The 26,160-nt window shown below is 36.0% G+C and overlaps 2 protein-coding genes across 8 annotated transcripts in view; both read left to right on the top strand.

The window, feature by feature from the left end:
* LOC124354102 overlaps positions 1 to 26,160 on the top strand; it is a 78,907-nt gene that overhangs the window by 15,278 nt on the left and 37,469 nt on the right. For 3 of the 7 annotated variants that reach the window (XM_046804310.1, XM_046804315.1, XM_046804309.1), the window contains one exon: positions 16,105 to 16,232. The exons of 2 other annotated variants lie outside the window; for them this stretch is intronic. The gene's annotated coding sequence lies outside the window, so the exon portion shown is untranslated. Of the gene's footprint in view, positions 1 to 1,275; positions 1,350 to 16,104; positions 16,233 to 26,160 lie in introns of all 7 variants that reach the window. 2 more of the 7 variants (XM_046804312.1, XM_046804311.1) reach the window with 1 other exon arrangement.
* On the top strand, positions 9,083 to 10,378 carry LOC124355664. The gene has a single exon (XM_046806825.1). It carries the CDS (start codon positions 9,083 to 9,085, stop codon positions 10,376 to 10,378), a length of 1,296 nt encoding a protein of 431 aa, XP_046662781.1.

Raw genomic sequence — 26,160 nt, 5'->3', positions numbered from 1 at the left:
GTTTGTTTTTTTACAGTATTGATCTGTTTACAGAAATTGTGATTCAATTTGTTTGCGTTATCTTCAAATTTAATTTTATCCACGCCGGTAATGATATTAGCGTTGTTAGCTTATTGGAATTGTCCTTCTGAATAAAACATTGCAAGGGCTTCAAGAAGAGCAAATGACAATTAATGAAGCTATACAACATAAGTGGAACTATTTTTCTCATACAGAGTAATATTTAATTATTCTACGGGTCAAGTGGTGTTATAATCAAGAGTCAACCTTGTATAGGTTGCTGCTGATGTCAGCCATTACGTCATATTTGGGTAGGCACTGATGGTGACATAAAAAATATCCCTCAAAGTTATATCTATCACTAAAAGTACAAATTTTAGATGGTCTGAGCACTATGCCTCTGGCCATTACTGCTAGCTAGGAAATGCAACTTAAAAAAACAAACAAATATTGTAAATTTACCTAACCATAACTTCCTACTATCCTGCAAGAAAAGTAATTCCACTTTTAATTTTCAAAATTTCATTATTTGTCATTTTCATTCTTTGAATCCTTATTGTTTTGTTCAGGAGGACGATAGCATTAGGTTAATGATGTGAAACTTGTCTTTTGCCACTCCGGCCGTTAGGTTCACAATTACCAGGCTAGTTATTTCTTGTTTGACACTGCACATCTTATTTGGCTATTAAAAAAATGGTAGGTGTGAAATTATCAGCTGGAATGGCAAAAGACGAGTTTCATGTAATTAATCTTTTGCTATCGTCTCCTTGAACAAAACAATATAAGATTTCAATGGGTGTAAATGACAAATAACAAAGTTATAGAACATTAAAAATGGAACTTCTTTTCTCGTGTAGAGTAATATATCCTTGTTCTACATCTGTGTTGGGCATCACGTGGTCATTGGTTACTGCTGACGTTAGCTGTTTGCACCATTTTTGGTTATGTAAAATACCTACAATGCTGAAATCAGAGTAGTTTGACCCAAATAAAGTACGTTTTTGTTAATTTTGAAGTTTTTAGAGTAAAAGTTCATATTGGATTTTGACACAAGTGCCTCCAACCATCAGTGCAGACTACAGCAGCATCTTTAATCACATATTCTTTGAGAACAGTATATCGAGTCAATGCTTATAGTTTAATACATAGATTTATGAGTCATGAGATATATCAAATAAAACATATTTGATTGTCAAGAAATTTCTTATTGGTGTAGTAAGGATTGTCTTGTAGCCATATATTTAACTTTGTCAAGGGTGCCTTGGTTGGTTCCAGTTTGAGATGGTCTGGTATGCGGTTGAAGCATGCTGCTCCCTTGTATGAGGGTGTCTTACAAAACGGCTGAGGTGGTGAGTTAGGAATGTGAAATCTGCAGCATGACGAGTATTGTACCGGTGCATGCCTATATGCCTGAGCTGTGCTGACAGCATGTAGAATCACTTTTTGAATGTGAAATTTTACTAATGTGAGGATTTTTATCTCTTTTGAAGGCATCTCAACGGCTTTCTTGTAGGGCGATATTTGCAAGGCATCTGATTATCTTTTTTGTTGTACCACAATTTTCTCTAGACTAGTATTGTGCCTCCCCAGGTTGTGATTCCATACTTTATACAACTCAAATAAGGCAAATTATGCTGTTTTTGCTGATTCCAGGCCACTTATTTGTTTTGATCTCCTTATGACATAAATGCATGATACATAGACTGCCTAGGAGAAGGTAAAATCTATTTATTCAATAAAAGTTTTACATCATATTTATATTCTTTTGTTACGTTATTGTAATGGACGAACAAGTAAAAGCGATATTGGTCTATAGTTGGAACATCTTTCTTTTCACCCTTTTTAAAGAGTGGTCTTACTATAGACAGTTTTAGTTCTTCTGGAAAAATCCCTGTCTCAAAAGATGCATTTATTACACCTGCCAATGGAGCAGAAATCTCAGACAGACTGTTTAATGACATAGGTTGGGTTTAATGTCATCCCACCCAACCGAATTGAATTTGTATTGTTAAGGCTCATTATAATTCGATGAACTTCAGTTTGGAACAAAAACATTGTTGGATACATTTTTCCATTTCTTCACCAAAAGTTTTGCAAAGGTTAAATTATCTGCTTTTAAATTTTTGGCTGCACAATTTTCTTCTTTACTATCAAATTTGCATTTTCTTGCTGTTTACTGACCAGTTTGCCTGTTTCACGGTGAACAACCTGCCACACAGCCTAGATGTATTTCTCGCTCCTGATATGTACCTGTCGTTTAGCATCCTCTTAGCAGTAATGATTACCTTTTTTTAATAGCCTTTTGAGTTCAAATGATACTTTAATTCCTACAGTCATCTAAGAGGCTGTGTTCAGTTTATGTTTCTTTCGTTGCGGTTTTAGAGGAATGAAGACTCAGTAAAAATGAACATTTAAAGTTATTGAAAAAAATCAGCACAATTTTGTAATTTGAAATTAAGTTGAGATATAAATATTTTAACATTTTATTTGTTAAAAATTCTCTTGAATTGAGTTTTCTTAAAGGGATTGCTTAAACCCTATAACGGTACCCGAAAGAAACAACATTTTGTGATGTGATAAACTGGGTTCAAGGGTATTTTTCTGGACTGGAACAAAATTAGTTATTATGTTATCAATTCCAGTTCCAACATTTTTGCAGTGGTTTTTATAAAACTTATACTTATCCCAGAAGATGTAATTCAATTCTTAAATTTGATAGAATCTTTATTGTATGGTAAAATGTCTATATTGAAATCCGCAGCTATAATAAAGTATTTATTTTTTAGTTTTGAATAAAAAAATATAAGCATTTCCTCTAGTTTAAAAAAATTCAGTATGTTTCTGAAATATATCGCTACCGCATTCATTGCATTGGGTTTGAGTAAATCTGATTTTTTTACAGGACAGTTTTTACAGTGAACCTTTTCATTAGCAGGTCTTGCTTAAGGTACAGATGGTTCAATTCCTGTGATTCCTTTTATTGTTTGTTTCAAAGAAATGGATAGACTGTCAATAGTTGCTTGTTTCAATAAATGTGGAGTTACTGTTTTCTGAGTTCAGTAATAAAAGCTCTTCTGGTCAACATTTTATTAGTGTTTGATCAAAAGATAATCTGAGTATTTATTATTCCTACATTCAACAATTCACAGAACACAGTAAGGGACATACCCTCAGAAAAAGTCACACACAATCGGTTTCGCAGCTATAATGTAACTATAGTCAATAGTCAATAGTCAAAAATTCTTTATTTACATCAGCATAAAGAAGTGTAATGGCGTCAAAATTTACAATGAATTAAAATCCAGGTCTCTTGCTTTACAATGTACTGTTTACAGAGTCAAAAAATTCTGTCATGGTGTAAAAGGGTCTTTCCATGAGCCAGTCTTGAAGGCTTTTCTTCATCTCATTCCCTCCAAGATTTTTCAGGTTGAGAGGTAGGGTGTTGAAGATTTTTCTTCCCATGTAGGATGGTTTCCTGCTGTACCGTGTAGTATGGTGTCCAGGAAGGAGGTAGTCAGTTGCTCTCCGGGTGTTGTGGGAGTGAGTATCCTTAGCTCTTGGTAACTCCATTTCAACTGTCTGGACAACTACAGAGTAGATGTACAGTGCTATGACAGTCATGAGTTTTAAAGTCTTAAAAGCTTCTCTGCAGCTTTCAAGTGGTCTCAGATCTGCCAGTGTCCTTATTGCCTTTTTTTGGAGGAGTAAGATCTTGCTAAGATTATGGGCAGATGTTCCTCCCCATACTGATATACCATACCTTATATGGGATTCAAAAACAGCATGGTAAGTTGTCTTTGCCGCTTGCAGTCCTCCTATCCACTTAATTCTTCTTACTGCGTAGATTCCAGATCCAAGCTTTTTGGTCAAACTGTTAATATGATCAGTCCAGGTAAGATCACCATCAATCACTATGCCTAATAGTTTTGATTGTTTTTCTATTGTGATGTTTTGGACGTTAGGCACTTGATCTTGTCTTCTGCTAAAATTAATTTGGGTGGTCTTTGTTGGGTTAATTGCCAGGTCATTTTTCAGGCAGTACTGCAGAGTTTTGTTTGTTGATGTGACAATGTCTGCATGCAGGCCCAGTGTGGAGTCATTTTTTATAAGAAGGGTTGTATCATCTGCATACATAATAGTTTTTACATTGTCAGTGTTGATATAATGTGAAAAATCATTAGTAAAAAGTACAAACAAAAATGGACCCAATACTGAGCCCTGTGGGACTCCTCTATTCACTGGAGCTGTTTTGGATCTGTAAGTACAGCTTTGTCCATTTGCAGTTTTCTTTACTTCAACAATATGCTTGCGTCCCTCGAGATAGCTAGCCACCCAGTCATTTGCTCTGCCTTGAATTCCTAGTGCGGACAGTTTCTTAAGAATCAGCTCATGCCCCAAGCAGTCAAAAGCCTTACTGTAGTCTAATAGGACTGCTGATACATAATTATTGTCTTCAAGTTGGTCGATGACGTATTCAGTAAGGCTTGTGATGGCACTGATTGTAGATTTTCCTCTGAGGAAGCCGTGCTGACTTTTTGTTATTAGGTCATAGTGTTCAAGGTGGACCAGCATTCTTGAAAGTGCAATCTTCTCTATGATCTTTGAAAAGGTGGAGATCAGTGAAATTGGGCGATAGTTTTCTGCTTTGGTTGTGGAGCCTTTTTTGTGTTTAGGGTAAATTTTGGAGAGTTTCAAACCAGATGGAAATTGGCCAAGATTAAATGATTTATTTATTATGCTTACAAGTGGGGCTGCTAAATGTGTTGCACAGTGTTTTACTACTTTCGATGGAATTTCATCAACACCACAAGAGAGTTTGAATTTCAGTGACTGAATAACTCTTAGTACTTCACTGGATTATAATGCTGGACTTGCTTATTTTGCTTATTGTCAATCAATGTTATTGGTTGGTATTATAGCTTGGGGTGGTGCCTATAAATCAGTATTAGAACCTATAAATGTTGTCCAAAGAGCCATTCTTAAGACTGCCCTGTGTAAAGGTAACCGTTATGCATCATCTGCACTTTTTAATGATATGGGAGTTTTGGGGGTCAGGCAGCTATATGTAAAAACATTGGTTTTGTATATGTATAAAAACAATAACACAATTTTTAAACGAACTAACCATAGGTACGGAACTAGGATTTCGGTTTCAGTAAATATTTTAACAGATAGATTAACTAAAAGCTTTACATTAACTAATTCTCATTATATAATGCAAATTTTGATTAGAAATTTACCGAGACCATTATTTTATTTTTTTATTTTTTATTTATTACAAACTGTGTACATTATCATAGAGAAAAGTACATGAGTCATATTAATATGTGTCTTCCTCCTTGAAGTTGGGGCTTGTTGTCCCGTCCCCGTCATGGTGCGTAGATCTCATTGTCTTGTAGGGGTTCTCTTCTCCAGTTCTCAAATTCTTCTATGGAGTAGAAGGGTCTTTCTAGGAGCCATTTGACTAGCAAGTTCCGCATCTCCTTGGTACAGTTAGTGTTTTTTTATTTTTTCGGGCAGGATGTTCAAGAATTTGGTCCCTTTATAAGTTGGCTGCCTTTCAAAGAGTGCCAATCTGTGTTGTGGTAGGGTATAGTGGCTGGCTGTTCTTGTGTTGTGAGTGTGCACATTGTAACCTCTTTCAAGTTCTTGCTTGATGGCATACATTACTGTTTCTATTATGTATAGAGAAATGACAGTTAGTATTTTATTTTGCTTGAAAGCTCTGCGACAGTGGTCTCTTGGATTGAGTCCAGCCAGTATACGGACTGCTTTCTTTTTGTAGAATTAAGACTCTTTGCATGTTTGATTTTGAGGTGGCACCCCATACTGCTATCCCATATCTTAAGTGTGCTTCGAGAAGTGCGAAGTAGGCTGTCCTGACTGTGTCATCACCACTTATTTGTTTCAACCTTCTTAGTACGTATAGAGCTGAGCTCAGCTTCCCACATAGCTCGTTTACGTGAGGTGTCCATGATAATTTGTTGTCAATGGTTATACCTAGGTACTTAGCCTCTTCAGCCCTCAAGAGTTCTGGCAGTGGGACTACTTCATCTTTTCTTCGTCCAAAGATAATCTGTTGGCTTTTCTTCCTGTTGAGGACAAGGTCATTTTGTTGACAGTATTTTTCTGTTTTGTTAAATACATCAAAAGACTCAGCTTCCAGACGGTCAGGTTCACAGTTTCTGTTCAAGAGCACAGTGTCATCTGCATACATCAGTGTTTTATAGAGTTCGTCTAAGAAGGAAGGGAAGTCACTGACAAATAGAATATACAGGATAGGTCCTAAGACCGATCCTTGCGGGACTCCTCTTTGTACGCTTTGGTGGTTTGAAATTATTGTTTGGGTTGTCCCATTACAGGTTGTTCTGATTGCTACAGCTTGGGTTCTGTGTTTTAGGTAGCTTGCAAACCACGTCAGTGATGTTCCCTTTATTCCCAGTTGTTGTAATTTTCTGATTAGCATTTCATGGCTTATGCTGTCAAAAGCTTTACTAAAGTCAAGAAACACTGCTGTTGCTGTGTCCCCAGCTTCTATTGCTTGTATCAGATATTCAACCAGGTTTATTGTGGCAGTAGTTGTTGAGCGGCCTTTTATGAAACCATGTTGATCCTCTGGTAGTAGGCTGTTTCTGATGAGGTGGTCCAGCAATCTGACTAGCACAATTTTTTCAATTACCTTGGAAAAAGTTGAGAGCAGCGATATTGGTCTATAGTTTTCTTCTTTTGTTTTACTGCCCTGTTTGTGTTTAGGGTATATTTTAGCTTGTTTTAGTTTTGTGGGAAAAATGCCTTGAGAGAGAGATTTGTTTATTATATGTACTAGTGGCTTTGTCATTTCCAGTTCACACATTTTTAATATTTTTAACTGATTTTTATAATATAAAAATTGGAATATTTAAGAAGCTACTGGTTAATTGGCTCACGGATTTGGGAGGGGAGGCAACGGAGAACGTTATTGCATCCAATTACAGATAGGATTTTCTTTTTCTTTTACTTCAAGCTCATGTCTGTTACTAGCCTATGCCCCGTTACCTTACTTACTTTTTTTAGCTCTATTGTAATGGGAGCTAGGTTTATGTATTTATGTATGTACGTGAGTGTGTTAAGTGTGCTACATATCTGAGTTATATATGATTAAAACTTATCGGCAATGTGGGTCGACCTATCTTTTCAACGACTCGTGCCCACGCACAGGCTTGCCTATGTGGGTACTTTTTTCCTATATTTTAAGTAATGTTAATGTTTTATTCATACTTGAAAATTACTATAGTATATATTACTCTATTATGGAACTGTAATTTCTTTATTTGGAAATAAATAAGGTTTTGAATTGAATTGATTCAGTAGGAGTTAGATTTAGTGGTTCACCTTGATATAAGGTGAAGGCATTTCCAGTTAGGGGGAGTATGTTATTGTTTTGAATCTTGTTACAGGATTTTTCAAGTGTTGTGTCTGCAATCTGTGAGAAGTAGAGGTTTAGATGTTCGGCTATAAGATATGGATTGTTTTCTATCTTGCCATCTATTTCTAAACTCGATAAAGAACTGCATGATAGTTTGTTTTGTTTTTCTGAATTGATAATCTCCCAAAGAGCTTTGGACTTGTTGTTTGATTGAGCTATATGTTCAGCGGCACTGTTGCGTTTAAGGGTTCTAAGTTTAATGTCATACGCTTTCTTTTTTGAAATCATTGTTATCCTGTCGCTTTCATTCCCCGTCATTTCATACTTATAGTGTGCTCTAAGGAAGTCATCTTTCATCATCATAACTTCTTCATCATAGTAGATCTTAAGCTTAGATTTACGTTTTGTTCTAGTTCTTTTCTTTGGGCAAGCATGATCCAGTGTTCTAGCCATTATGGTTTGAAATGATTTGAAGGCTTCTTCTGCATCAAGGGCATTGTGAACGGAATCCCAGTTTTCTAATGCAAGTGTAGCTTTCAAGTTTTCAAGGTTTCTCCTACTGTAGATTCTTTTGAATGAGCTTCTATTTTCATGAGTACGTTTTAATCCTAGATGGAAGCTACATGATTGTCCTAAATGGTCAGATATTCCTGTTTCAGTAATTGAAAAGCTTACTTTATCCTCTGATAGGTTTGTACATATACAGTCAATGGATGATCTTGAGTTGTGAGTTATTCGAGTTGCCGGCAGTGGAAGACGTCGGATTCCGTAAGTCAGTAAATCCTCTTCAAACAGTGTGTTGTCAGTATTTTCAGTAAGTCTGTCAAAGTTAACATCACCCATTAAGACTAGGGATTTATTTTCAGCTTGAATGGATGAGAGAACAGAAGAGATGGTGTTCATTGCCAATCTTGCTTGCCCTCCTGGTGGTCGGTAGATTCCAAGCACATATATTGTGTGTGATTTAATAATAAATTTTGCTAATGCAGCTTCACATACAAGTTCTAGACAGTGTTCTGATATGTTAATCTCTTCTGCCTCAATGTTTGCTGTATCTTTGATGTAAATGGCCACTCCACCTAATTTGTGATCTTCCCGACAAAACTTTGTAACCAATGAATAACCATCAAATTTTGTTAGTAACAGGTTGTTAGTATTTAATCCATGTTCAGTTATTATTAAAATGGTTGGGTTATCAGTATTTAAAATGTGGTTAAGCCTATCTACTTTCTTAGATAGTCCTCTTACATTTTGATGGTAAATTATGAAGTCGTTTTGTACTGTTTTTTTAGTAGGTTGGAGTTCAGAAAAATTCGGGGATTGTGCCTGGTCTGGTTTATTTTCTTCTTGGTGTGAGTGTTGTCTAAAAAAAGAGAGGGATGTTTGGTTTGATGGCTGTAGATATTTCTAACGAAAAACTGTTCATAAGTTTCATTTTCTCCTAGCTTTTGGGATGTCACTGGTGGGCACCTCTTCACTTTTAAATAAGAACCAGTAATTCTCCACCAGAACGTTAGGGGTCTGGCAAACAAAATTGACCATGTTAACCACCTGATTCAAACAACAAAGCCAGACATCATAATCCTAACAGAGCATGGTTTAAATAGAGATGAACTGAGCATGACAAATCTGATTCATTACACTCTCCTGACCCACTTTAGCAGAGTAGACCATAAAATGGGTGGTGTTGCAATATACGCTAAAGACTGCTTAGCTGAACATATTGCTCCCATTGATGTGCTAAATAAGTGCAAAGAACTAAACTTGGAAGCATCAATGATAAAACTAAACAAAGGAAACAGCAAACTGTTCTTGCTTGGACTATACAGACAACCAAAGGCTAATTTAGATGAAGCCTTGGAAAGGCTTTCTACAATAATAGAAGAAACAGCAGCCTACAAGTATCCATTGATCATCATGGGTGACATTAATGTTGATATTCTAAAGACTGACACCAACACAGCTAAATTAAATGAAGCACTGGCCAATTTTGACATTGAGAGACTATCTATACCTCCTACCAGAGTGACAAACACCACTTCAACTTCAATTGACTGTGTCTGTGCAAATCACTACACAAAAGATTTGGATGTTGAGGTAATACATACTGGCATATCTGACCATAAGGCCCAAATATGCAACCTCAAAATTTCACTGCCAAACTCAACTCAACCAGGTCAGATCATCCGACACTTCCGTGAGGAGAATATTTATCACCTGAAGTACCTCCTAGCAGAAAATAGCTGGCTCAAAGTTCACAATGCCATAAATGTTGACCAAGCCTATGAAAGTTTCTCCAAATCACTGACTGCAACTATAGAGATGGCTTGCCCAAAAAAGAAACGAAGACCAAGAAAGAAGAAAAACTTAGATATGTATGACAATAAAGACGCACTTTTACTGAAGCAAGCCTACCTGCAAGCTCTCTCTAAATTTGAACTGACAGGAGATATTGAAGACAAAGCAATCTGCACTGATGCAAAGAAAAGGTACGATCTAAAACTAAAATCCCTGTGCAAACAAGCAACTGTAGAATACATAGAAAAATCTGTTAACAAACCAAAAGCTATGTGGGATACAATAAATAAGGAACGAAAGAAGCAAGGACAAAGGGAGCCACAGATACAGCTGAAAGTGGACGGAAAGTTACTGGACGAGCCACTTGAAGTGGCAGAACAACTAAACAACTATTTCATAAAAGCTGCTGATGAAGCACTAAAAAAGAGTGACGTGACAAGAACTGCCAGAGCTAACCCTATCACATTCACATGTGACAAATATCTTTCAGAGCTGTCATTCACCAATCCTGAAGAAGTATCAAAAGTAATTAAAACATTTAAACCGAAGTGGTCTGCGGGACTGGATGAGGTTCCCTCACAACTTGTAAAAATCTGCTTTAAAGAACTAATAACTCCATTAACCAGCATAATTAATAGATCATTTCAAGAAGGACAATTTCCCAAGTGCTCTTAAATGTGCAAAAGTCTATCCTAAATACAAAAAAGGCTCTGCAACAGATCTAACTAACTATCGACCCATATCTCTAGTTTCCACTTTCTCTAAAGTAATTGAGAAGGTGGTCCTAGCACGATTAATGGATCATCTCGAAGCTAACAGCCTGTTAACTGAGAAGCAGCATGGGTTTGTAAAGGGGAAATCGACCACAACAGCAATAATCAGCCTCATGAAGAGTGTAATTGATCAGCTTGAAGACAAGAAACCGGTTACAGGAATACTTCTTGACTTCAGTAAGGCTTTCGATTCCCTAGGGCATGATCTTATCCTCTTAAAACTTGAAGCTCTAAGCATACATGGGACAGCAAAATCTTGGTTCCAATCATACTTGAGTGGACGCTCTCAAGTAGTTGAAATAAAGTCTACATCCAACAACATGGTACAATTTGTAAAATCCAGTCCCAAAGAAATAACAAGAGGAGTACCTCAGGGCTCTGTTTTGGGACCAGTCCTTTTTATTTTATTCATCAATGACATGCCACAACATCTTGGTAATCTGAGCACCTGTTTAATGTATGCTGATGATATTACTCTTGTAGTTAGCGGTGAATCAGCTGCTAGTTTAAAGGAAAACTCTTCCCAAAGTTTGAATAAGGCCTATCAATATTGCAGGGAAAACGACTTGGTTGCAAACACTACAAAAACCAAGCAGATAATTTTTGGAAGGAGAAGTGTCACACTAGGTATAGACAATGTAGTACAAGAAGAGAAAGTAAAACTGCTAGGAATGACGATTGATGCAAAGCTCACTTGGACCCCCCACATCGACAACTTGTGCAAAATAGTTTCCTCTGGCCTATACGCTGTGCAAAGACTTAAACAAATAGCTGATATCAAAACTGCCAAAACAGCATATTTTGGACTAATTGAGTCACATATTAGATATGGTCTAATTATTTGGGGTGGAACCTCAATCTGTACCATGGAACGAGTGTTGATCCTGCAGAAACGAGCTGTGAGGATACTTGCAGATCTGCAGCCACTACAGTCTTGCTGTACATCTTTTAAAGAGCTGGGAATAATGACAGTGGTCAACCTCTACATACGAGAAGTGATCATGTATGCCGAAAATCAAGATCCACCTCGTAACAGCAACGTCCACAGCTACCCCACCAGGAATGCTTCATACTTTGCAACACCACAACATCGGCTCACTCTATCCGAGAGACAACCCCTCTACATTGGCTGCAGACTCCACAACCATCTTCCAGATCAACTGAGAAGAATAAGAGGACAGAACCTGAAGAGAGAGCTCAGCAAATGGTTGGCGGAACGGCCTTTCTACAGCATAGCCGAGTTTTTCAATGACAATTGAACAATTGTATTTTGTGAAATATTTTGCATTGACTTAAGTATATTTTAACCTCTGACAAGCAATTGTTAACAAACTTCTTGTTATTCTGTACTTTTTGGAAAACAGTATTGACGCCTTTGTATTTCTCTACGATATAACAAATAAAGAGATTGATTGATTGATTGATTGAGTAATGGGGCTAGTTTTCTCTGGCGGTGTTTCAATCAGTTTTTCTGTCAGGGTTTGGCTGATTCCCCCAGTTAATCCAATTGCCTGAGAAGTTGTCGGATGGCTGGAATCCTCTGTCAGTGTCGGATGGCTGGATTCCTCTGTCAGTGTCGGATGGCTGGATTCCTCTGTCAGCGTTGTTGTAGACAGTTTTTCTTTCGGGGTTTCACTGATTCCCCCAGTCAATCCAGTTGTCAAGTGGTAGAGATCCTCTGTCAATGGTCTTGGTTTACTTTTTGCTACCTGTTGGGAAACATTTAACAAATTTTCTTTTTTACCAAAATGTTTAGGTTTTTTAATGCTGGTATAAGATTGGCTCTTTGGTTTTTGCTTGTCTTTATTTGTTTTACTGCAGACAGGGCAAGGGACCATTTTAATCTTATGCTGTTCCGGGTTGGGATTGTTTTTGAGCTTATCAGCTAGTTCCCTTACTGTGTGCTCCATTTCTTCTTGCCTCTTTCTTAGCTGTGCTACTTCCAAGAGGAGTGGTGTGGTCAAAGTAGTTAGTAAGATATCCATCGAATGTTTGAGTTTCCGAAGTGTCATAGCATTTTGGTGTTGGGGTCTCATTAGCTATTTCTTGTAGATGATGTTTTTCATCGTTCAGTTTTAAAAGGGATTTCTCCAAAATGCTTATCTTTTCTGAGTACTGTAAAATAAGGTGGCCTTGAGTTTGATCGTGTTCTTCAAAGATGTTTTGTAGTTCTACTTGTTGCAGTTTACTTTTTTCCAGTTGTAGAAGAGTGTCCTGCAGTTTTACCTGGAGAGCCTCGATTTTATTGATATATTTTTCCTCATTAGCTAGCAGATCTTCCAATTTAGCTTCCATACTAGCCAGGTTTGCTTTTAGGATAGAGTTATGGGATTGTATGTTCTGGTAGTCTTGCTTAAGTTGGTAATTTTCCAGCAACAGAGCATTTCCAGCCTCTGCAGCTAAAGTCAATGACGTTTCCAGGTCACGTTCTTGCGTTTCGTGTTCTTTTAATTTTGATTTCACCTCCTCAAGCTCTGGTATCTGACTGGTTTTCTTTGGTGAAGGAGCATCTTCCTCTACAGAGGGGTTATCAAGAGTCTTAACTGTTGTGCATTTAGTACAAGTCCATAATTTAACATCTGACTTGGTCATTTTTGTAAGTTTTCTCTCAGGTATATTGACACATGCAGCATGGTACCACAGTAGGCAGTGGCCTGTGCACTTTATACCAGCGTATTTGACTCCAATACCACACTCACCGCAGGGAAAGTTTGTTGGTGCCATTATATAAAAAGGATAGTCCAGTTTATATTAGGGGGAAAAGAAGTTATTACTACTATAAATTAATAAATGGTAAATTATAGCCAAGATTTCACTGTGAATTTTAATTATAGGATTGCAAGCTCTTGATAATTATTGTTGTTTATAATACTGCAGTACATGAGTTCTACTGTTTTTTATTCTAGATTTGGCAGACTTCTAGTGGTCAGGGTAAAAATATGTCAAATCAATAAAGGAAGCTGTTTTTTATACTAGATTTGGCAGACTTCTAGTGGTCAGAATTAGTCAGAGGTTGAAAATAAATGTGTTTGATTTATGGGTAATCAACTCCTTGTCAGCCAGATAGAAGCAGTACAGTGTTAGTTGTACTGCAGTCAGCTAAAAGGTGTTGTCGTAGCATAAGCACTGCTGATGCGGTATCTGGGTCAGCGGCCTTGTTACATATGGTGTAGCACTGCTGACACGGTATCTGGGTCAGCAGCCTTGTCACATATGGTGTAGCGCCTGTGAGGTTGTCTTGATGGTATTAAGATAACAGTGACGTGTTTAGTCGCTTATGTGTTGGCAATTTCTGCGACGTCACAGTCAACCTTTTGTTTTATTATTACTACTGCGATCTTGTTAAGGATAAAATTAAATGTAGTTTATTACAATGAAGTTGCTATAAGAAGAAGTTATTTTGTTCTTGAAAGTGAATTACTGACTACAAGATTGGCAGTGTCAGTTGCTTGTGTAATTTTTTTTTTTTAAGTTGTTTCTTGATGATAATATAATGTTGATTACTTACAAGTGTTCCAAGGTAAGATTTATGTGCAAGTAATAATAATTTGTTGGGGTATTACCACTTTAAAACACTACTTTCTTGGGAGACACTTCACTAGAGACTGTAGTCAGTCAGCCATTTTGTTTTTCGTGCCTAACTAACCACCCCTCCACAACGTCTGTGTGTATCCCCAACCCCAAGTAAATTATTGCTTTGCATTCAGACTAGTGACCTTGGCAAACAGCTGACCCCCCATAAATCTAGCCATTATATACTAAAATTTTTAGATTCAACCTAACAGCGGGACTGATCCCAGGTTAAGGACTAGTTCGTTTGTTGTACAGTATTGTTTGGTAGTGTTTCTGATGAGTGATTTCAGTGATCTATGTACCAGTGTGAAAGCTGTACCTTCACCATACATTTACTGTATTGCAGGAGTTCAGTAACTTGCTTGGCAGGTCGTTTGTCTGTAGAAGCCTTGGGGAACTCCTCAACATACTCTGACGATTTCTGACTTGATTTTTTGTTTGGTGTTGTTACTTATGTACTGTGTCTCAATGAGCTGTTTCTTGTCACGTAGATAACTGTGAAATAATTTTTCTGTTGTCCCTGTGACATGTAGAGCTCTTAATTTGATAAGTAATCTGCTATGACTGACAGTCAAAAGCTTTATTAAAGCCTAGAAATAAGGCTTTTTACTTTCTTTCCCGCTTCTAGTTTGTTAATTATGTGTGCTGTGAATTTTATCAGAGCAGTGGCAGTTGACCTTCCTTTTAGAAACTAATGCTATTGGTTTGTGAGTACAGTGGAGTCCCGCTAATCCGAACACGTGTAATCCGAACGTCGGTTAATCCGAACAGGTCCAGGAGGAATTATTTATAACGATAATGAAGAGTTATAGGAACTAATTACTTAAAAAATGAGAATGGGTGCATCATTTCGTACATAAACAAAGAAAACTTTAATTAAATAGACATACAATATTTTATTAAGACAAATTGTGTACGGTAAAGTACATAAATAATGAAGTTAAATACAGTACCAAATTGAAACTTATAGGTTAAGTATGAGTTAAATTACTGTATTAAGAAGTGAAATCAAACAAAAATTGGACGTACAGTACTGATATTATTATTGAGTACAATATTAATTGTTAAAAGACATAAATTCAGTTATTGTCTTCTGTCGCATTGAGGAGTCTATTGGATGACGCGTAGTTTCGTACAACTATTGAACGCGTGGACCCGTACAATATCCAGTACGCTCACATTGCTTAACAATAGAACTCTCACACTAAATACGGTAAATGTGCTTAGTATTCGCAAACACGTTTATTTGTCAAGAAATACAATGCAACAGTCAGAAAACATGTTTTAATAAACAATGTTGATAATTCTATAACAAAATAGACCCATCTCAAGTTTAAAACCGTATTTTTCTGTAATTCTGGCTAATCCGAACAATCACATAATCCGAATAGGGCTCGGTCCTAATTAGGTCGAATTAACGGGACTCTACTGTAGTTTGTTTTTCCGTAGGTGAAGGAGAAGTTTTCAAGAACTACTTTTTCTATTATTTTTAGAAAGTCGAGATGTGGGAAATTGTGTCCACCTTGTGCTGGTGGTTTCGCCATTTTTATATTTTGGATGGTCAAAGTCAAAATCTTTTATTGTCATCCAATTATATATATATATATATATATATATATATATATATATATATATATATATATATATATATATATGGCATTGAAAAAGGTCAAATCAATATTATTTATCTATTATAATAGTTGACTTAAGATTTACTATAAAAAGTACCTGCTTACAGTGTAAACAATATTAAATATCAGATATACTATTTAAGTATTTGATATATTAGAGTATCACTATTTTACATATTGGGCAGTTGGGCATAATACTCTACTGTAACATCCTGAACAGAATAAAAATGTTCTAAGTCTCCTCCAACAAAAACAGATCCGACTCTGACCTAAGCTCTGGAGGAATGGCATTAAACAATTTTATTGCAAAGTAATATGCTTGGTTTTTTTAAAAAAATCCTCAGGAATCAGAATTTTTCACTCCAAAAATCACCTAATAAATTTTTTGCATACGAAAAAATTTTGTTTTGTTTTTTTGTTTCAGCACCCCAAATACAATTGTATATGACAAATACAGATATAGACAGCCAAAATATGCTGTGAGGAGGACATTCTCATCAAGAAACTGTGCAAGCCTCTTAATAACAAATATACTGCTGTTTAACTTACCAGGTACCTTATTGATATGTTTTGAGAAATCAACGTGAGAATCAATCATAATTTCAGGAAATTAGTGGCAATGGCTGAATCAATTTTGTCCTCGCCTACAAATAATCTGAAAGCATTTCCATCGGAATTCCTCATCCTAAAGGCAACTCCTTTGTTGAAAAATCGTGATATTGGGTTAAATTTTGGTGAATGTTTAAGTGTGTGTCTAAACCTGTGGAATGAATGTGGGAGCAAATGGTAATATAATTTTATTTTATTATTGATTCTATTTATCTCTCCCTGATTATTAACACTTGTAGTCTATTTGTAAAAATTGTAAAACTGCAATAAAGAAAATTTTAATTTTTTATCTCTAAATGCTTTTTAATAGATTTTTTCTTAAATTAGGATAAAATTATGGAAAAATGTATTATTTAATATATGTTGAAGTATTGAATAAGTGTTGGTAACATTTATTTACAGTAATATTGTATCAGTAGACAGCAACATACTAGAAAATTTAAACTAGAACCTAATTTGTTACAAGGTAGGTCAGTCCATTGTTCTATATCTTTCTTGAGATATCCAGTGCAAAACAGGCACTCACACAGATATATACAGTCAGAAGAATTTTACTAGAACATTTTTTGATAAGCTAAGCAAACTACACAACATTTCTAGTTAATACCTGAATTCATTCTAGAGATATCACCCTGAGTTATAGGCCTTCCTAATGTTTAACTAAATTCCATGGAGGAACATACACGATCATCAAACTCTATCTTGTCTATATTCCTATAGCATATACATGGGGTATTCACAGCACCCCAGTAATGTAAAATGAGGGAAATTTTGGCTTAGAGGTTGGCAGTCCTGCTGACCTTGTACCTTCCCATTACATTACTGTCTTTGTGCTCAGCTGCTACTCAATAGTTGTTGAGGTTATGTTTTGACGTTGTTGTGAATATTGTCCCTTGGGGTGCTGTCAACACTCCACATAATTATGCGTTCATACAGTTTTGATTTTGTTATAATAAATGATTATTTGAAATATTTATATTGTAAATAATGATAATTTATAGAAATAGGCCATGAACAACCTGCACCAACAGAGAATATACAAATTATTGGTTGAACCTAGTAATGAAAATGAAGTGAATGATTCATCTGATGGAGAAAAAGAATTATGAACAAAATCAACCAGTTCATAACAGTGAATCTGAACAGTCAGACAGTGAAGAAAAGGAACATCCAATACCTGACAACAATGAAGAATATTGTGAATATTTTGTAGGTAAAGACAAAACTACTAAGTGGCATAAGTTTCCTTCAAATCAGAACACTCGCACAAGAAATCAAAATATTCTTATTCACTTACCAGATACAATGCCTTCTGCAAAGAACGCCAATTGAATGTTCTGATTGATAACATAGAATAACAGATCAAAATGTTATCAACATTTATATAGCTAAAGTTCAGCCTAACTACATGAATCAAAGACTTACTGATAAAAATCAAATACAATGAATAATTGGTCTATTGTTTGCTGGTTCCTTTTGTGGCGGCAAACAGTTTTTTTTAGATCTCTGAGAATATATAGAGTTATTTTCTACAGCAATGTCTCTAAACAGATTTTTGTTTATCTTACACTGTTTGAGATTTAATACTATCAATGACTACAATAGCCGCAAAAAACTAGACAACTTGGTCCCAGTTTGAGTATTTTTCAATAAATTTATTGTAAATTGTGAAAGTATTTTTTTATTATCAGAATACTGTACAGTTGATGAACAATTAGCTGCTGTTTTAAACAATATATTCCCAGCAAACCAGCACGATATGGTTTGAAAATTCATACTCTGTTATGCAAAGACATGATATACTTTGAATATGGAGATATATCCTGCTAAACAGTCTGTTGGACTTTATAAATTATTAAAGTCTGCCAAAGATGTTTTCAGATTAATTTAACCTTTACCTGATAGTGGTAGGAATATTACCACTAACAATTGGTACAGTAGTGCGCCACTGACTTCAAAATAAAAAGTTTAGCTTTGTGGGTATGCTTAGAAAGAATAGAGAGAGAGAGAATATCTTTATTTTACAATCTTCAAGATTGAAAATGGTGTCACTTAATATAATACATTTGTAATGGTAATTTCAGTCCAGAACTTGCTTTACATAGTAAAATTTGGCCAGTCCAGAAATTCACTTATGGTGTAGAACGGTTGTTGGAGCCACCAAGCTTGAAGTTTTTTCTTAAAGATAATTGGGTCAGCTCTCTTGATTGTGTCAGGCTTTGATTGAAAGCGACTACTGTGGTGAATCGGCAGAGCAAAGTCTGTGGCATTCCTGGTTTGGTAGGTGTGAGTGTCCATGTGGCGCTGCAGTTGTCTTGAGGATGTCAGTATTCCCATTTCTTTAAAAGCACTCCTGCAGCTGTCTCTCCAGTCAAGATCAGCCAGTATTCTTATAACCTTTTTTTGAATGATGAGAACACGCTCCAGATTGCCACTTGCCGTAGCGCCCCACAAGACAAATGCCATATCTGAGATAGGGCTCGAGCAGAGAGTTGTAAGCTGTTTTCACTGTATCCTCTGTGCCGACGTGCTTGATTCTTCTAACTGCAAAGATGGCACTACTCAGTCTGCCGCACAGTTTATCAACATGGTCCATCCACGATATTCTGTTGTCGACCACAACACCAAGATGCTCCACTGAATTTACAGAGTCAAGGTTGGGGAATCCTGACAATTGTTCTTTCAAGCTGCCAAGAGTCATTGCTTTCGTCTTTGATTCGTTATAAACAAGGTCGTTCACTGCACAGGACTCAACAGCAACACTCAATGCGATGTATGACTGTACTTCAAGTGCCTATCTATTCTTTCCAAAAATAAAAAAAACCGTATCATCGGCATACATTATAGTGTTACTGTAGGGTTTCATGTATGCTGGAAAGTCAGATGTAAAGAGGACAAACAGAACAGGCCCTAGGGCAGAACCCTGTAGTACACCTCTCTTTACAGGGAGTCTATTGGATCTATACGAGACCTTTATTCCTTTCATGCTCTGCTCAAGTTCAACCAGTTGGTCTCGATCCTTCAAATAGTTTGCAAACTATGACAAAGCAGTTTTCCTAAAGCCCAAGTATTCAAGCTTAGTCAGTATCATTGCATGATCCAAGTAATCAAAGACCTTTTTTAAGTCCAAGTAGAAACCTATGACGCTTTCACCCTCCTCGATCTTATTTATCATGTGTTCTACAAGATCTATGAGTGCAGTTGTAGTAGACTTTTGCTGGGTGAATCCATGTTGCCTTGATAAAAGTAAGTTATTTGCCTCCAGATGGACCGATATTCTTGCCAGTATTATTTTCTCTTATCAACTTGGATAATGTAGGCACCAACGAAATGGCTCTGTAGTTTTCTAACTTATGTCTCCTGCCCTTCTTATGTAGGGGTACAATTTTAGAGGTCTTCATTTTACTCAGAAATAGACCCTGGCCAAGGCTGAGATTGCAAACATGTAACAATAGAGTCAATAATTCATAACGGCAGTACTTCAGCATCACTGAAGAGAAATCGTCCAGGCTAGCAGATGTCTTGCTTTTCATTGAAGAGATAATCCCAAGTAGCTCTTTCCCAGATGTTGTCGCCCATGTTGACGTGGGACTCTCCACCTCCCAGTCTTTGAACTGAAAGCGATGTCCACCCTCTCCTGGATTCACCTTCAATGTCTCCTCTGCAATAGTGGTAAAGTAGGAGTTAAATTGGTTGGCAATATCAACAGGTTCAGTCAACTATAAATCTCCAAACTCTAGGCGTCTAATGTCCGCCAGCTCAGCTTTGCCTTTCCTCTCACTATTGATCACTCTCCAAACTGCTTTGGACATGTTGTCAGAATCAGCAATAAAAGCAGCACATGCCTCTTTCCTGAGGGTCCTAAGTTTTAAGTCATACAATTTCTTTAATTCAGATGATTTTTTTTTTCGTCCACTTAGTGTATAAGTATCTAGTGCAGTAAGAAATTGTTTCTTGAGGTGACTTGCTTCAGCATCGAACATATGCTTTACTGAGACGTTTGGTCTCTGTCGGAGTTTCCTTAATGGACAAGTAGTGTTAAGAGCTAGGGTGATAATCATTAAAAATACACCATATGCTCTGTTCAAGTTGTTACATTCCAAGACATCTTTCCAGGACTGCAACGAGAGGAAGATCCTTAGATTTTCCAAGGAGTTACTATTTATGCATCTGCCTGTTGATGAAATTTTAAGCGTCCTCTTCATCTTGAAATTTAATGTACATAGTTGCCCAGTGTGATTTTAGATTCTGGTATTAGTGATTTGGATATTTACATAATTTTATGCTCAGCAGAAATACAGAAGATGTCTATGAGGTGCTGCTGGTGTTAGTGAATCGTGTAGGAGGGAGATCCAACCTATGGATGTTGTAGGTCGCCAGAAGTTCCACAAGCTGTCTTCCTCCAGGAGATGGGATGATGGAATCTACGTTGAAGTCTCCCATGACAATAATAATATTATCCTGAGATATCCACATGTTGAGCACTGAGGAAAGAGTACACAGCGCAGTAGTATAAGATTGTTTGTCATTTTTTGGTGGACGGTAAATTCCTAGTTGGTAAATAGTTTCCATCTAATTAAGTTTGATTGTGACTGCTGATACCTCACATATTAAAGGAATGCTTATATTTTTAATATTCAACAATTCTATTTCATTCTCCAAGCTGATGTGTTTATAAATAGCCACTCCACCCTTTAGGATATTCTGACGACAAAAATGTACCGTTATTATAGCACATATATTTTAAATTTATATGGAGCAAATACTTTATAAATTAAACAACTTTTCGGAAATACTTGCTTTATTCCGAAATTTAAGTTCACCCAAAAGTTTACAAAGTTTACAAACTTTTGATTCAATTTTCTTCAAAATTCACTCAATCGAACAAATCTAATTAAGAGTCTGATTAAAAGGTATTAAAATTAAAATTAAACTAAAATGTATACTTCTCCAAAAATGGTTTAAATTAACAAAACAAAATAAAAGTTCTCTTCTCAAAATACTCAAAATTAATATAACACAAAACTTGATATTTACTTTATGACCAAAATTTAATTCACAATACTTCAAAAAATTGAATTAAATTTTCAGACGGGAAACTTTAGAAATTTTAATTGCAGTATTATAAAATAAAAGGTTATTAACTATACGCTGGTACGGGACTTACTACTTTGAAGATTACGGAGAGGCAGATCGCAAAATAAAACGCACTAAAAATTTAAATACTTGAAATTGAATTTACCCGCGATAAATAATTACTCTAAATCCCAACTATTGGGTTAGAGAAAGAAAACTTCAGCTTCGGACCGGTTAACACCTTCTCGTCGTGCTTCAAGACTTGACTGACTTACTTCTGTCCCTCTCCAGGCTTGCCGGGTCGGAACGTAGACCGATCAGCTGATTAACCGGTTCAAACTAAACAAACAATGTCCACGCACCGCGTCTAGTTAAACAGGAGCCTACTTCCTACCGCGATTCAGCATAAAGAATTAGAACTATGGTACATATTTTCCCTAGCCCGAAGCTGCAATCACGGTAGGAACCTAAACCTTTAAACACTCATCCCGGACTAAGTACAATAATATCCCTCCACATGCACACTTTTAAATAACAATTCTTTTGTACTTATCAATACGTGGAGGCTGTGATGTGTAGTCCGAGGGGTGATGTGGTTAGGAGTGTCCGACGTCCAGTGTGGCTCCCCAGGTAGCCATCGCAGAGGGATGTGGTAGGTGAGGAGTCGAGGCAGGTAGCTTCTCCAATGATTGTGCGGCCGGTGCAGTGCGGCGGCCTCGTTGATCTCGTGGTTGGCTGGCTCTGGTTCGCTAATAGCACTGCTACCTGCCTCCTCCAATCTAATAACAATTTCAGCCAGCGAGGCATTGAGCTCTTGGAGGACATTCCTTTTACAAAATATTCCCCTCCGTATAATTGTATGGCTGTCAGTCTTTCACGGTGTTCTTATTGTACGCCTGCGCCAGTGTCACGAATTGTAAACCATTACCAGATGTTGTTAATTACAATACAATCAATTTACAGGGATTACAATGGCACAAATAATCAATTGTTTACACACAATAAAACCTCATATAGTGATAAAAAAACAATATTACCCTGTCCTTCTACATTTGAAGGAACAGGGAAGAAATATCACTATCAATACAACTCATTGTATACCAAAAAATATTACCCTGTCCTTCTCTATTGGAAGGAACAGGGGACAACAACACCACAACATTACCAAAATTACCCCTGTCCTTCTACATTTGAAGGAACAGGGAAGAAAATATATCTCATGATATATCACAATACATCAGAATACATCTGTGTATTTACTTTCATACACCATTTAATGCCATTCAATTGTCCCTGAAAATTACATGGTTTACAACCACATTCCTATCACACACACTTACACTGGCATTTTATATTATGATTTCTCATCTTAGCCATACAATTGCTGAAATAAAAAACGTCATCACATCACCCTTTTATATTCCAATATTTATTTGTATTATTATAATAAACTACTGGACTCTCATACTTAACTTGTTTTGTGTTTTGGGCCAAATTAATACATAAGTATATAATCAATTCTTGAAGTTAATTTAGAAATAAATTATATTGTCATTTTATTGTTTTTAGACCCATCTTCAATTCCTTTTCAACAATATAATTGTCCCTGAAATATAAAACATACTGACCTTTTGCGCGGGGGCGGGGAGTTAATGTTTATTGAGTTCTAAAATTTCACATTTTGTATTTAAATTTTAATTTAGAAATTGTACCTTATTATTTGTTAATACTTTATGCACCTAAAAAAAAAAAAGAAAACAAGCTATCTTTATTTTAAAACAAAAAACACATTTTACCAGGATCAATATTTTCCTTGTTATTTCCGATAAGCATTTCACATGAAAATATTCAATCATATTGCCCAGTCCTATCTTTACTGCCGTGTCATAAACTCTTTTCACTTATCGGGCCCACTTAGTTTTCACTTATCAGAGTCACTTCGCTTTCACTTATCGGGTTTCACTTGTAATTAAACTTTACGATACGGACTCTTACTGAACAAATACTTTTACAAGGGGCCGAGTTATTCCAGCTTGATTACATCCGGACCTTTTTACAATTTTACACAGGACGCTCTCAACAATATTCCTATCTCCTGCCCTCATTGTTCTTGAACCTTTCATAACAGCAATATCTTGCAATATCTTGTTTTCAATATAGCTGTTTTGGGATAATGTTCCTGTAGCTATTGTACAAAAATAAATAAATAAATAAATAACCATAATTATTTTATAACCCCCTTTCGGTTACTAGCACTGGCCCTTATATTTAACTTCCGAAGGGACCTCGACATTTTTCTAAAATTCTAACGGTGTCGCTTTCAGAAGCATTTCCGCCCATAAAATTTTATTTCAAATATAATTCCTTTTTGAGCAACAGATCCACATGCGCTAGCTCCATTTTTATTTTAAAATAATTTTTTCCTTAAAATAAATCAAATATTCCAAACTCACAATATTATTCTAAGTCCTAAGTCTTACTCACTACACAAAAATTATGCAGGTTTATACACAATGTTCAAGTTCATACAAGTCTTATACAAGTTACACCACACTTTCATGAATTATACAAGTTTATACCAGTTTACAAGTTCTTTCCTGTAAATAACCTGTTGTACAAGTTTATGCTCAAAAAGAAATAGCAGATTCGCGCAAATTATGTACGTTATTATAGCACATATATTTTAAATTTATATGGAGCAAATACTTTATAAATTAAACAACTTTTCGGAAATACTTGTTTTATTTCCGAAATTTAAGTTCACCCAAAAGTTTACAAAGTTTACAAACTTTTGATTCAATTTTCTTCAAAATTCACTCAATCGAACAAATCTAATTAAGAGTCTGATTAAAAGGTATTAAAATTAAAATTAAACTAAAATGTATACTTCTCCAAAAATGGTTTAAATTAACAAAAAACAAAATAAAAGTTCTCTTCTCAAAAAATACTCAAAATTAATATAACACAAAACTTGATATTTACTTTATGACCAAAATTTAATTCACAATACTTCAAAAAATTGAATTAAATTTTCAGACGGGAAACTTTAGAAATTTTAATTTACAGTATTATTAAATAAAAGATATTAACTATACGCTGGTACGGGACTTACTACTTTGAAGATTACGGAGGCAGATCGCAAAATAAAACGCACTAAAAAATGTAAATACTTGAAATTGAATTTACCCGCGATAAATAATTACTCTAAATCCCAACTATTGGGTTAGAGAAAGAAAACTTCAGCTATCGACCGGTTACACCTTCTCGTCGTGGCTTCAAGACTTGACTGACTTACTTCTGTCCCCTCTCCAGGCTTGCCGGGTCGGAATGTAGACCGATCAGCTGATTACCGGTTCAACTAAACAAACAATGTCCACGCACCGCGTCTAGTTAAACAGGAGCCAACTTCCTACCGCGATTCAGCGTAAAGAATTAGAACTATGGTACATATTTTCCCTAGCCCGAAGCTGCAATCACGGTAGGAACCTAAACCTTTAAACACTCATCCCGGACTAAGTACAAATAATATCCCTCCACATGCACACTTTTAAATAACAATTCTTTTGTAGTTATCACTACGTGGAGGCTGTGATGTGTAGTCCGAGGGGTGATGTGGTAGGAGTGTCCGACGTCCAGTGTGGCTCCCCAGGTAGCCATCGCAAGAGGATGTGGTAGGTGAGGAGTCGAGGCAGGTAGCTTCTCCAATGATTGTGCGGCCGGTGCAGTGCGGCGGCCTCGTTGATCTCGTGGTTGGCTGGCTCTGGTTCGCTAATAGCACTGCTACCTGCTCCTCCAATCTAATAACAATTTCAGCCAGCGAGGCATTGAGCTCTTGGAGGACATTCCTTTTACAAAATATTCCCTCCGTATAATTGTATGGCTGTCAGTCTTTCACGGTGTTCTTATTGTACGCCCTGCGCCAGTGTCACGAATGTAAAACCATTACCAGATGTTGTTAATTACAATACAATCAATTTACAGGGATTACAATGGCACAATAATCAATTGTTTACACACAATAAACCTCATATAGTGATAAAAAAACAATATTACCCTGTCCTTCTACATTTGAAGGAACAGGGAAGAAATATCACTATCAATACAACTCATTGTATACCAAAAAAATATTACCCTGTCCTTCTCTATTGGAAGGAACAGGGGACAACAACACCACAACATTACCAAAATTTACCCTGTCCTTCTACATTTGAAGGAACAGGGAAGAAATATATCTCCATGATATAATCACAATACATCAGAATACATCTGTGTATTTACTTTCATACACCATTTATGCCATTCATTGTCCCTGAAAATTACATGGTTTACAACCACATTCCTATCACACACTTACACTGGCATTTTATATTATGATCTTCTCATCTTAGCCATACAATTGCTGAAATAAAAACGTCATCACATCACCCTTTTATATTCCAATATTTATTTGTATTAATTATAATAAACTACTGGACTCTCATACTTAACTTGTTTTGTGTTTTGGGCCAAATTAATACATAAGTATATAATCAATTCTTGAAGTTAATTTAGAAATAAATTATATTGTCATTTTTATTGTTTTTAGACCCATCTTCAATTCCCTTTTCAACAATATAATTGTCCTGAAAATAAAACATACTGACCTTTGCGCGGGGAGTTAATGTTTATTGAGTTCTAAAATTTCACATTTTGTATTTAAATTTTAATTTAGAAATTGTACCTTATTATTTGTTAATACTTTATGCACCTAAAAAAAAAAGAAAACAAGCTATCTTTATTTTAAAACAAAAAACAC

The sequence above is a fragment of the Homalodisca vitripennis genome, chromosome 2, assembly GCF_021130785.1.
Source record: "Homalodisca vitripennis isolate AUS2020 chromosome 2, UT_GWSS_2.1, whole genome shotgun sequence".
Classification (NCBI taxonomy): Eukaryota; Metazoa; Arthropoda; class Insecta; order Hemiptera; family Cicadellidae; genus Homalodisca; species Homalodisca vitripennis.
The sequence above is the reverse complement of the archived record's forward strand: the minus strand, read 5'-3'. Positions and strand labels throughout refer to the sequence as shown.